The 13,047-nt window shown below is 55.3% G+C and overlaps 2 protein-coding genes across 2 annotated transcripts; both read right to left on the bottom strand.

The window, feature by feature from the left end:
* Positions 1–95: 95 nt before the first annotated feature.
* On the bottom strand, positions 96–1,407 carry GLRG_10848 (D-isomer specific 2-hydroxyacid dehydrogenase; the record flags this gene model as incomplete). Its single annotated transcript, XM_008101522.1, has 4 exons — positions 96–446; positions 591–1,000; positions 1,074–1,288; positions 1,367–1,407. 4 exons carry the CDS (start codon positions 1,405–1,407, stop codon positions 96–98), a joined length of 1,017 nt encoding a protein of 338 aa, XP_008099713.1.
* Positions 1,408–3,174: 1,767 nt separating this feature from the next.
* Positions 3,175–6,527, bottom strand: GLRG_10847 (uncharacterized protein; the record flags this gene model as incomplete). Its single annotated transcript, XM_008101521.1, has 4 exons — positions 3,175–4,052; positions 4,143–4,623; positions 5,505–5,561; positions 5,640–6,527. 4 exons carry the CDS (start codon positions 6,525–6,527, stop codon positions 3,175–3,177), a joined length of 2,304 nt encoding a protein of 767 aa, XP_008099712.1.
* Positions 6,528–13,047: the final 6,520 nt, after the last annotated feature.

The raw sequence follows: 13,047 nt of genomic DNA, 5'->3' as shown, positions 1-13,047 counted from the left end.
CCGGACTGCCAATGACATTCCTCGGCGGCACCGACAGATAGGGTCTCTCTCTCTCTCTCTCTCTCTCTCTCTAATTCTATCATGCTCTCTTGCCCTTATCCCGTCTTCGCCAGATCCCTCTGCTCGACGACGACGCTATTGAGCCGCCCCTCCTCGACGGCCCGCCGCGCGTTGCCGATGGCCCACTCCTCCATCTTGACGCTGGTCTCGACCGTCCAGGTGCCCATGTGCGGCACGAGCAGCACGTTGGGGTTGTCGAGCAGGCCCGGGTGGACCTCGGGCTCGTTCTCGAAGACGTCGAGGCCGGCGCTGGCGACGCGGCCGGACGCGAGGGCGTCGACGAGGGCGGCCTCGTCGATGACGGCGCCGCGCGCCGTGTTGACGATGACGACGCCAGGCTTCATCTGGGCGAACTGCGCGTGGGAGATGGTGTGGCGCGTGTGGGACTGGGGGTACCGGTCAGCCATGTCTTTTTTTTCTTGTGCTCTTCCTTTTGTAGAAGCACGTGAATATCTGGTGGGAGAGTGCAAGGGCAAAGGGGGGTGGACTAGGGGAACCAGAGATGAAGAGATGAGGAGGAGGGAACTCACGTTTAGAGGTAGGTTGAGGGATATGACGTCGCTCTCCCGCAGCAGCGTCTCAAAGTCGACGTAGGAGGCGGAGCACTCGGCCTCGAGGGCCGGGTCGAGCCGGGTCCGGTTGAAGTAGCGCACGCGCATGCCGAACGCGGCGGCCTTGCGGGCGAAGTTGCGGCCGATGCCGCCCATGCCGAGGATGCCGAGGACCTTGCCCTGGGGGTCGCGGCCCAGGGGCGGGGGCGGTTGGCCGCGCCACCGGCCGGCGCGGAGGGAGAGGACGGAGGCGTTGAGGTTGCGCAGGGCGCCGAGCATGAGCCAGATGTTGATGTCGGCTGTGGCGTCGTCGACGGCGGTCGGGGTGTTGGAGACGAGGATGCCGCGCGGGGTGCAGGCCGGGACGTCGATCTGGTCGTAGCCGGCGCCTGGTTGTCGCGGCGTGTCAGCGTCGGCGCGGACCCAGATGTTAAGAGTGTAAGGGGGAGGGGGGGAGGTTACCGTTGTGGCAGATGAAGCCTACGCTCTCGGGCAGCGCAGCAAGCAGCTCGGCGTCAATCCGCCCCGTGGTCCTGACGCTCGCGAACGTGCGGTAGATGGCCTTTACGCCGTCGAAGGCGCCGGACCTGCACTCGTCGAGGAACTCGGCGCGGCTGGTCGCCTTGGGCTTGACAATGTCCGCGACGGAGCTCAGCCCGGACCAGGCTTCGTGGGCGCTTGCGGGGGCATGTTAGCTCGAGCCGAGGGAGGAGGAAGCGAGACGAGGGACGGTGTGACGGAGGGGGTCAACGTACTGCTCGATCTCGCCCAGCTGGAGGACCTTTGGTCTCGACATGGTTGCGGTAACGAGCACTCAGCTGTCTGTGCGAAACGATAGCCGAGAGTGCGAACTCTCTACGAAGCCTATCCCAGGCCTGGTCAGCAATGGATCATTTCTGCTATGGGCGCCCATCCGTCCGTCCGATGTCGGCATGGGTTCCCTCGAGAGACGAAAGGTGGGCGGTGGGCAGATTTAGAGGTGATGCGTACTCGCCCAATCGCCTTGCGCACGTTAACCAAACACTCGATATCAAACCGGGGGAATTAAGAATCGAGACTTGAGGGCTTCTGCGGTGATGTTCAATAAAAAAAATAAAGAATGAGAAAAAAAGGCGCCGGGTATGGGAAAAGTGTCAGGGAACGAATGTCGTTAACGAAAGACAAATGCCCCTCCAAACCCCCGGCGCGGGGTGTGCCTATCTCGGCCCGTCGAGTCGTCGCACGGCAAGCTTGAATGATGGTGGGCGAAGAGGGCGGGGGGACGACGATCGGCGGGGGGTGAGGGGGAGGGACCTAAACTCAATTGGAGCTCGGAGTGCTGCCGCCTCGGCGGATATCGACCCGTAGCGGGGAGATCGCGCGTTTACAAGACGGAAAAGTATATATATATATCAGGCAAAAAAGAGGCTGAGACTTGCCGCGGGAAACATGCGAAAGCAGTGGCCCCAAAAAACGCAAACCTCTGCAATCTCCAAGCGTCAGCCGTGTTTCCACGACGGTTGTTTTGTTACCCCCCCTTCCGCTAGGGGACCCCCCGATTGCTCCCCCGCCGTCCCGGCCAATTTGACCCGGCACTGGCCCGAGCCAACCGGGACCGAGGAAGCTCCATTTCAACCGGAATAGAGAAGGCCGATCCAGGCTCGGCCAACGATACCGTGACCCTCGCCCGGCTCCACGATATTGTACAGTGCTGGACTGGTTCCTTCACTGAAACTCGTGAGCCACCCCCGCTGCTGCAGTCATGCCCCCCCCCCCCCCCCCCCCACCAGTAACGCAACCACCGCCACGACTTTATCCGATACCGAACTGCTCATCCGGATAAGCCTCTGGCATGTAATCCCCCTAACTGGAGAAGAAGACGCCAATATCGCTTAAGCCTGGGTTTATCTCTCTCTCGCTCTGCAGCGTCGCCCAGTCGGCTGCATCTGGTGTATCCATCGGAATCCCGGGCCGCTGTGCAGTTCTCAACCTACATCTGCAGGCCTCCGCATACTGCTAGATTTTGCCTCCAACGCAGCAAACCAAGTTGATGATTGCAAAAGCCTTTGTATTTCTTGATTCCTACCGGTGTCCTGTTTCTAGAACCCAGGTGAATCTGCTATCTAGTATCGTACACAGAGGGCAGGCTATGCCCGGGACCTTATGATAACGTCTGCCGTGCCCACAAAGGCGTGGAATAAGGATGACACCCCCCTGCAACCACCTGCTTAGCTGCATCTGAAAACAGAAAAGAAAAACCACTTTTCTTTCTTTCCTCTGTACCGCCCGCCATGCTGGAATATGACTAATTTTAAGGGTGGGACTACTTATACAAGGATGCCGACTGTAAAAGAGTTATAGGACAAGCAGCATAGTGCTGGCTCGCATGCAACCGCCTGAAAAAAGGAAATGGAAAACTTCAAAAAATCGAAAGCCATGCTTTCCTTCCATTCCTGGTAACGCCTTTTAAAAGAAAATGAAAAAAAAAAAAAACTTTTTTTTGTTCTCCCCTGCCGCCGTCCCTGAGCCTGAAACATGCTACAGAGTGTAAAATGCTGAATTAAGGAGATTCTGACCGGAATGATCAAGGCTGTGCTGAAACCGGACTAGAGTGTGCTGCAATGTTCACGCCAGGACTGATGTAGGCTCGGATGGCAATCTCGCTGAATCGTCGGACAATGTTAGTCGTCCCGCCAGTGACCTGTGCCTCGTCCTGGATGAACTTATTGGCAACCCATAACCGGTTCTTAGGATCGGATTCGTCCAAGTGTTTAGGAATGTTCCTTTCGAATCCTGGCTCAACACGTGGAGAAAGCTCGCGTGAAATGGCAATAGAGTAGATGAGATCACGGTTCTCCCTGCCTCCTAGCTGGAGTCTCAGCCGGCCAAGGACCTCATCGCGCTTGGCGGCATCGTGGTAGCACAAGTACTGAGCCAAGTTGTGCCAGAACTCAAACTCCTGCTGGCGGTGAGGGTTCGCATCAGGGACCGGAGGAGCGAGAATATTTGAGGGTAGGAAGTCACCGGAGAGAAGAGCCTCCAGCACCTTGACTCGGTTGGCAGCTTCCGTCAGGTCCTCGGGGTGCGGCAGGACTTTGGCCTCAGCATTCGTCGAAGGGGGGGCGCTGTTACATGGCAGGGTAGCCAGCGCCCAAATTAAACGCGTCTCAAGGACCCCAGAATGCGCCATCTGTGTGTGGTCATTGGCCGGCACAGACTGGACTACCTTGAGGAAAGAAGCGAATTGGCTGAGGAGGGGCTGGCTATGCTCGAGAAAGAACTTGCCCTGGACATCCTGCTTCTGAAACCAATTGGATTCGAAAAAAGCTTGCAGGCCAACGGCGTAGACTTCGCGGTAGATATTGATGATTTCGGTGAGGAGCTCCGGGGTGAGGGCAATCTCCTGGGTGGGGGCGGCAGGGCCCAGGAGGCCGATGAGGTCATCGAACTTCATATTTTTGGCTGCGTGGTCACAGTCAGTATACGAGACTCTGGACGGAGCAACTGCTAAAAGAGAACAAGGCATGTACAATGATTGCGGGAGCGTCGCACCTCTGAGATGGTTGTCGAAGCCTGCCCTTTGTTCGCCCGGGAACGAGTGAGCCTGAACGGAGGGTACGGTAGCCGGGATGGGTAAGGTCTGCAAAGCAGGATCTATGGGTGCGGCGAAGTCGTACGTCGTCTCGGTCTTAACGCTGGACGCGGTCGAGGAGAGGGCTGGATCGAGAGGCGAGTGAGAAGAGGGTACGGGAGGGTTGTACGAGCTGGGCAAGACGGCCGGCTGGGCACCATAGGGGTTTGACGAGGAAACCGGCACAGGCACGGAAGGTGCGGCGGGGGTCGAGGGCACAGTCGGAACCGTTGGCGGGACGGACGAAGGCACAGACGGGATGGTCGGGGTCGGCACTCGTTGGGTGTTTGGGGCGGGTTGGATGGCGGAGGGGCCCGGCTGCTGCTTGAAAATAGGATCGTAGCCCAAGCACTCGCGCTTCGACTTTTTGCAATTATTGCAAGTCGGGTGAGCTTCGTCGCACTGAGAGGAGATGGTTAGAAAAAAGTAACCTTCAACGATGATCAAATAAGATGCCCGGTTATATCAATCAACGACGGGTCTCTCAACGACAAGAAATGAACAGTTTTGGAGGGGAGGGGGCTTTGGGTTTGGCAATCGCAGAGTTGCTGGTGCCGTTGCCCGTAGAGGTGACTGCGAGTCGGGAATGATGATGAGGTTAAGGTAAGGTAAGATGAGGTGAGGTTAGTTGGGATGAAGTCAAGCAGCGGCGTCGCGGGCGAGGCTTAAGCTAAGCTAGCCAATAGCCAAGGTCGACGGTGGCTGGAGTTTGGGGGGTTCTTGGAGGTGGAAGGTGCGAAGCGAGGCGAGGCGAGGCGAGGCGAAGCGAGAAGCGTCCTGACAGGCTGAGGCTTGGGCCTCCTCTTCCCAGAAGGGATGGGAGGGGCAGTGCTCAGCGGGCGGCGGTCGGTTCTGCAGGAACGGAAGATTGCTCCTCCCTGCGGGCGCGCAGCCGCGGGCGCGATCCCGGAACGTGGTCCACGGCATGGCTCCCGTCCTCGCTTCGCAGTAGCTCGAGCTCAAGCGAACGTCAAGCGACCGTTTTTTTTCCCACCCTCTCGCCTTGAGAAACCATGACTGGATTCGCTTATCGAAAACTTTATGTTTCTTTGTCCATTGTCACATTCCCTCTTTCCTCAAATGGTGTTGCACTCCTTTTGGCAGGTGCCCAGACAGTCTCCACAGCCTCAAAATCGCCTATTGCATCGGAGCATTCCATCGAGGGTGAAAAGGGGGGAGGGGGCAGAAAAGGGAAGAAGATCAAAACAAAACAAAAAGATGAAAATAAAATAAAAAAGCGATAGAGACAAAGAGGTCACGGAAAACACAAAATTGTTACTGACCTTGATGCGACGCTTGCGGCACGTCAGGCAGCCTGTCTTCGTCCGGCGCTTAATTTCCTACAAAGCCGTCAGCTCTTATCCAAACAAGCTGATGCTGCCATAGCAGCCTTCAACTACCAGTTCCTTCAAACTTACCTTTTTAGGGCCGCCGGGACCGCGCATCAGCCTAGGATCGTGGTGGGGGATCTGATATCTCAGGTGGTTTAGGTCTTGCGTCATGTATGGGTTGCCCTGCACTCCCGGCGGCAGGTAATACTGCATGCTCTGGTTCGGGGCCATCTGCATCTGCATTGGCATCGCTTGAGGAGCCGGCGCTCCGTGTTGATAGTGATGGTCGAGGCTCTTCATGCTCGGCAGAGAGGGAACCGGAGGGCCAGAACTGGCTCGGTATGGATCAGAAGCCTGGCTCTGCTGTGGGTGGTAGGAGTATTGGTTCGGGGCCAAGGCGCCGGGTGAGGGGAAATTGCTGGGGCTCGGATAGCCTCTTTGAGGCTGGTGATGGTGGGACATGGTCGGCGAGGATGACGGCCTCGCGTTGCCGTTCTGCTGGCCGTTCTGCTGCGGGGGGGCAAGAATAGGATCAGCAAAGGGAGCAGCCGGAGCAGGCTCGGTCCCAGAACTAGTCGCAGGTCCTGGTGTCGTGGCAAGAACGGACGCGTTCGCAGTCGCGTTCGACGAGATCTCGGCGGAGGAAGTCGGGGTCGAGATCGAGGTTGGGATCGAGGTCGAAGTCAGGCTCGAGGTCGGCGTCGTCGCAGAGAGGAGGGGCGCGGGAGCTGGAGCAGGAGCAGGTGAGGGAGTGGGGGCGGAAGCAGGAGCAGATACAGAGGGAGGAGGAGGAGGAGGAGAGGTCGAAGTGGTCGGGGGATGGACCGAATTAGTAGAGGTCGTCAAGGGCTCCGTACTGGCAGCGACGACGTCGTTGGCATCTGGTAGAGGCACAGGCACGGGTACAGGCACGCTGGAGGTGCTGGCACTCGTGCTTGTGCCGGTGCTGGTGCTTTTGGTGCCTTCTTGAGCCATTTCGATTTTAATTAGAAATTTTTATGGAGCCACGATTGGACTTCTTGAGGTCGACCAGGGGAAGGAAGAGGCGTGGATGCGCGACACCCTGGGGCGCAGATTGAGCCAGTTGTGGTGGTCCCTGTACAGAACGGCGCGACTGGGAGGTTTTTTTTTTTTTTTCCCTCCGGCTTTTTCGTGTATATTTTTTTTTGTCTTGCCTGCTGTTGCTGGTCCTTGGTGAGGAGGGGGGGGGGGGGGGGGGAGGGGGGTGCGGAGGTGCCGCAGTAGGAACAGAGACGAAGAAGGGTACGCGTAGGGGGGGGGGAAGGAGGCCTTGAGGGTGTGTGCGAAGGAAGTCGAGGTCGACTTGGGTGGTGACCTTTTCGGGCCAGTGTTGTCAAGCGGTAGCAACTGCGCGGAAGGAGTTCTCGTCTCGTCGGGGAAGGAGAAGAGGAGCAGGCGGTTGTGTGTGGTTCACCGTGTTCCGCAGCTGGACCCCTGTTGCTATATGCAATCCAACGTGCAGTGCAGTGCGCAAATCCAATGTGTAAGCAAGCAAGAGGCAGGCACTGGTCTCATTGGTGAGTGCGCGCGCGCGCACGCTCAGAGGACGGACAGAGTGTCCGTAGAGGTCGGGTGGTTGGGTTGTGTCGGCCGAGAAGAACCCGGATTGCACTAAGAAACGGAGTGCGGCGCAAAGGAGGTGGTGAGTCCAGGCCTGCACAATTTTCGCGACTGGATTGTTGAAGCTGTTACAACGCGTGCGCGCAGGGCGGAAGGAGCCAGGGTGTGGCCGGCCGGGGTGTATCCAGACTCTCTGCTGAGCTTAGGGGGGGCGAGTGAGATGAGAGAGCGCGACACCTCCCACAGGTTGGCTGGGCGTGCTTCCCGAACAGTCAACGTGTCGGTCGGTACCTCGCAGCGAGCAAGAAAGGTACGAGGAATAACGACCGCAACTTGCCTCCACCGTCTGGTATTAGTCAGGGAAGACGACGTATTGGTGGAACCTATCAGTAAATGGCGGAAGAGGGGCTGTCGATGTTAAAGGACGTCGGCGGCGAAGAGATGATGGATTAAGCAGGTACAGGCACAGGCAAGGCAGACCGGGTGGGGATTGTGTATGGATTGGGTTGGGTTGTGTACCTCAAGGCACAGCATCTATGGATACCTGTACAATATAACGCGCAAGTCGGAGAGAGAGGGAAAGGAGGCAGCGAAAATGGAGGTTGTGGTGGTGGTAATGGGTGGTTCGATCCCTGGAACTTCGGAAAGTGGTAGTTGCCGGGCCGGCGAGGAGTGGGAAACGGGGGTTCGATGCGGTCTTGCCAAGTGGTCGACATCGGTTTGCTGCCCTGTTCAGTGTTTGTTGTCCGGTATCCAGGATGGTGGAGAGAAGGAGACGCGGGTCGGCTTACCGTCCAGGATTGGCCGATTGTGTCGGGGCGTGCAGGGGAATGTTCGAGATCGAGTAGTCGCTGTTGCCGCGAAGCGAAGCCCACAGAAGAAGTGGACTGGAAGGATTTAGGAAGGGGCGATAGAAGGGAAGGGGAGACAAAAAAAAAAGGTGTCGGTGTGGGTTGTCCAGCAAATAGGTAGGTAGTGGGAAGACGATAGCGCTCGAAATGTGGTGTGATTGACACCTCTTGCGTTGTATCTTTACCTATGGGTACCTACCTATTCGTAGTATAAGGAAGGAAAGGACACCCATGTAATATTAACCTAAAAACGACCACTAAAGAGAGGAGAAATACATAATACTAGGTAGCCCATAATCCGATATCACTTGTCGTAAAATCACAACCGTACCAAGCTGAGGAAGAAGCCACGCACCTACATAGTACTTACCCTTTCCGTTCCACCCACGGGTGACGGGTGGGTTCCCCGTTAGCCTTTTTTTTCTTCTTTTTTTTCGAAGGGAAAGATAGAATGCATCCCTAACTTTTCAGGCAGAACGCACAAGTCTCTGACAGGCCTAAAATCACGACAAAAGGTACGTATCCATCCGGAAGCACGACCCGGGTGGGAAAATAGGAATAAAATAACATGAATAAATTCCCCTCTTATTCACTAGGTAGGCTTCCTTACCTAGCCCAGTGGAATCCATCCCGTCTTTGCCACTGAGCCGAGCGGCTAGAGATCCTCGCCGTTATATGTACTTACCCGTACACAACGATACGATGTCTACCTATCTAACCTTAGATGATGGGTAGATTGAATGTCTAGTACCTCAGTACCTCGGCTCTCTTGCTCTCTGTCTTCGATCCTTTGTCCGGTACACCCCTCTAGCTCTGAGGTGTTGTGTGTTTGGAGACTGCCCGGAACCTCCCGCAGTCCTTCCGTCGGTGAAGGGTTAAACTTGATACAACCCGACCGTCATCCTGACCATGCTTCATGATCTCTTACCTCCTCAAACTCCTGCTCTTTCTGCGACTGATAGGAGGGCCCCTCCTTCCCCTTCGCAACTCCTACCAGCCCCGTGTTGCCCCTCCCCCGGAACTTGGGTGAGCCCGGGGCCGGTTTCCGTGACTGGAAGGAGACCGCTGTTGACAATCATTCTCTGCCTTCCTTCTGATATACCAGTCACATCCCCAGCGACCCCGTTCCGTCTTAGTCAGATCGATGCACCTCGAGAGCGATACTTTTGAGTTGTGTCCATTGAGCACTGTCTAGGTTGCACGGCATAAAGCGACCATTCGGCCACCCATGTGGTAAGTAGGTAGTGCGGACAGACTGATTTTGAAGTCGCGCCGACGAAAAGGAACAGTAGTCTTTTTTCACTTCTTCTTTGCCTAACTGACCCGGGTCACTGACCTCTTGTACGTGTACTAGGATGTATATCATCGCTGTTATTCATGTCAGACTCTCTGCACGCGACCCGATACGGAAAAGAGACTTGTCCCAGTATTCCGAGGTACTTGTGTCCCAAGTTCCACTGGGTCCTGCTTTAGCGCTGTCTCACTGCTGCGTTACGTAACCCGGTACTGCTCCTGCATGTTCCATCAGGAGGTCTGGCCCGGTCTCCTCCACGTACTTGTAGCTCCATCAAATTTCACCTCCTGTGCTACCGAATGACCCCCCCACCAGTGCAACGAATCGCCAACTCGTACCACACGCTTCTTCGCATGAACTGGCAATTATATCAAAGCCACACTTTCAGTGGATCACTGAGGCGCTACCTTGACTTGACCTTATTCTCAATCTCAGCTGCGGACGTTTCTCACGCGACGGGCAGGCGAATATTGGTTCGGCGTCATTATCGTGGGCGACCACGGCATCACTTTCGAAGCTCTGTAGCACCCCTTGCACCGCCTTCATCTCCTTCGCCTCACAACCAACGACTGCTGCTTTCATCTGCCCTCTCGTGTTACATACCTAGCCATGTTAATTGCTCTCCTGTCGAAAAGCCCCCCCCTCTCTTTTTTGCATCTATCATCTCCCTCTTCCTTACTACGTATGTCCTCCTCTGTCCCCCCTTTCCGCTCGTTGCCATCTCACATGCTTCCTCCCTGTTCCCTCTCATGCCCGTGCCCCGAAGCAAAGCTCGTAGGACAAGGTAAGCAAGCCCGGCAAGAGCCGTAGCCATATCGGGCCGCTTGTTCGGGAGAGAGCTGTATTCGTACATCGACACATCCAGGTGGCTAGGGGTCTCGCTTAGTCTGGTTCATTTCTGTGCATACCGTCCTATATTCGTCGTCATCGTTATGATCCGAAGCTGATCACCATCCATGCTATACCAGGATGTAGAGGTCTGGAAAACGTCCGGCCTCCGGTTCTTAGTCTCGCTTCGCGCCGTAGTGCTCACTGAGCACCGCGTGGCTAGTCGTCAAAGTCTATTACCATTTCCCACCAAAGCGTGACGGTGTCCAAATGAAAATCCCGCCTGGGAGATTATTCGTCAATCGATATCCGGCGTTCCCTTCTCCTTGGGCCTGCTCGTCAGTGCTCCTCCATCGCCCAAATGACCACAGCGTGGCCAAAGTGGCTTTCCGAGTGGCTTGGCTCGTCAATCCACTGCTGCGAACGGCTGCTCATCAATCCCGCCTACAACAACATCCATGCTCGCATCCATGCGACCAGCATCTCCTTTTCAGCCTCCATCTCGTACCCAGCCATACCTAGTCATGGGGTTCCCATGCTCATATCCAATCGTCTGTGCATCTTCATGCATCACCCCCAGGGCCAGCCACACTATTGATTACCGGCCACTTTTGGGAGAATCGGGCAAGAGCTCAATATTTCGTCAATCTCATTTGCAATCTCTCGCCATTTACGGATATCATTGAAAGACCATCCATGGTTAAGGTCCCCATGGTGGCAGCGGTAGAACAGTAGGCTGTCTTCGGCACCTGGTCCATGTCACGTCGCCTCGCCTCGTTAATCGCCCACGGAGCAATCCTATTTTCGACCTTTCCCGTCCCCCGCAGAACTGGAGGCTTAGTGTCCGTCGGAGACTGTGTCCGCGCCCCGAACCAGGTGCTTTCTGTAGCGTAGCATTGCCCTGTGACCGCCAGAACCAACATAACCGCTCTTTCGGTCAAGTCCAAGTGTCCGGTGATGTTTTGGGAATCATTAATATCAACAGTCGTCATGCAGAAGAGCGCCCTCCATTGTGCGAGGTTCTCGGTTGGCTTGGCGTTACTTGTTCACTGCTTCGTGCCCGAACGCCAAGTAATCGACGCAAGAACAGTCCAAAGATAGAACTGTTTTCGGAATTGAGCCCGGGCCGGGGCCATTTGTTATATCAATCGGCATGGTTGTCTTGGTCCCAACTTGCCGACCCTGAAGATCTTTTCCCTCTTCCCACTAGTCATGTGCCGGGGGTGGCCTTGCCCTTCTTCCTCCCATCCCACCATCGGCCAACACTTCCGCGGTCTGTACATGCATCCTGAAGCTAGCATAGCATGAAAAGTAGTTGGCGCATTGAGCGATTACTATCCAAGATTCTAGATGTGCTCTGCCGGATCTTGAGCTGTAAATCGCTTCCTTGATGAGAATTCTAGAGGTTCGTACGATGTAGAATCGGACTTTGGGAGAATAGCGGTTGACTTCAGACGTATTGTTTAGATGCAAGTCGCTGGCGAGTTTATTAGATGACTGTCCCGTTTCCTAGAGAAACTGGTTCCTATATCTATCTTCTTCTTTCTTGTCTTATAGCATCTCCGTCTTAGAAATTCGTCCACGGCCACGGATGGTTTGAGACAGCTTTTTACCAAATATTAATTAAGAAAAAGAAGTCTTCCCGGCTTGTTTATTGGGAGGGTACATAAGTAGCCAAGCATTTCCCGCTCTCGTGGATTTCACCGTCACAGTTGGTCTAGCGCCGTTGCCCTTCATGTCAGCTCGAGTGGTCATAACCCGAAAGGTTCCCTTCATGGTAAAATTCTTCGACTCTATTGAATCCTACTTCGGGAGCATCATACGATCAAGGCTCTTCGTTACGGCTGCCGAAAAACCATGGACCCTTCGAAGTCTGTATACCCACAGTTTGGGCTCACCTGCTTAGAGTCGAACTACTTCCGCCATGTGTGGGTCGAGTTACCCCGCGAACATCCAATAGAGTATTTGAGAGGTGCGGCGCGAAGGGGTCAGCTCCAGGCCTGGGAGGATTTTGGACCGAATTGATGCAGAGGTTCTCCGTATACGGCCTCCGCGTTTGATACCACCCCAGTCTCAACTCCGGGCTCTCGAACACATCAGCCCATCTCGGCTTGCGCGTGGTCTTGCCAGGACCCCCGGCGCTTCAGCTAAGCAGCAGCTGCCAGGTATAGGAGTCCGAGTCGGAGCCTCAGCGGGTCACGGAAGGGATGTAGAAGAGCCCGTCGTGGGGTCTTGGTAGGGGAAGGACGGGGCCCAGATACCCTCGACGACCTATACGACATCCAATGGAAGGACCCCAGACGTCTTGGGGGCATGGAAGATGAGCGACCCGGTGGCTAGGTCTTGAGGATTGCAAAAGGGATGCCGGGGTAATAGATGAAAGAGGGGACGGCCATGCAAGAGGAATCTTCGACTTGGAGTGTTGCCGGCTCGGAGTTCTATCTGTGAGCCTTTGGTGAGACATCTGAGCCAAGTAAGGAGGGAGTTGTAAACTTTACTTGATATTCAATACAATGAGACGCGAGAATGGCAATCATTTTGTCAGGCTTGGTTCGGAGAAAGAATTCCTCCGGAATAAATTACTCAATATTCACCAATTTAATCAACCGAAAAGGAAATTTGTCTAGAAATTAAAAATATCCATTTAGCTTGTAGATACGGAACCTGTCCTGTCCCAGTGTACATATCTCTTGCAAAATGCTATAATTGCTCTGGCAGCCCTCTTAACTACCAAGTCAGAGCCTCGTCTACTTCAGAGTCTGGGTTTTGCGAAGTTAGTACTCCTTTTGCTGTTGAACAGAAACCCGGCCAACCCTATCGAGTGGTTGCAGAGTGGCCCTTTGATATCCTAAAGAATTTCCCTCTGGGTGATAGAGAACCCCTATGACTTGCTTGGGATGCTGAGCCGTGATAGCCCGGAACGGACCTGGGTCATTAAGTG

This window comes from Colletotrichum graminicola, assembly GCF_000149035.1.
Source record: "Colletotrichum graminicola M1.001 genomic scaffold supercont1.68, whole genome shotgun sequence".
Lineage (NCBI taxonomy): Eukaryota > Fungi > Ascomycota > Sordariomycetes > Glomerellales > Glomerellaceae > Colletotrichum > Colletotrichum graminicola.
Note: the sequence above shows the minus strand (reverse complement) of the source record. Positions and strands in the feature narration are given on the sequence as shown.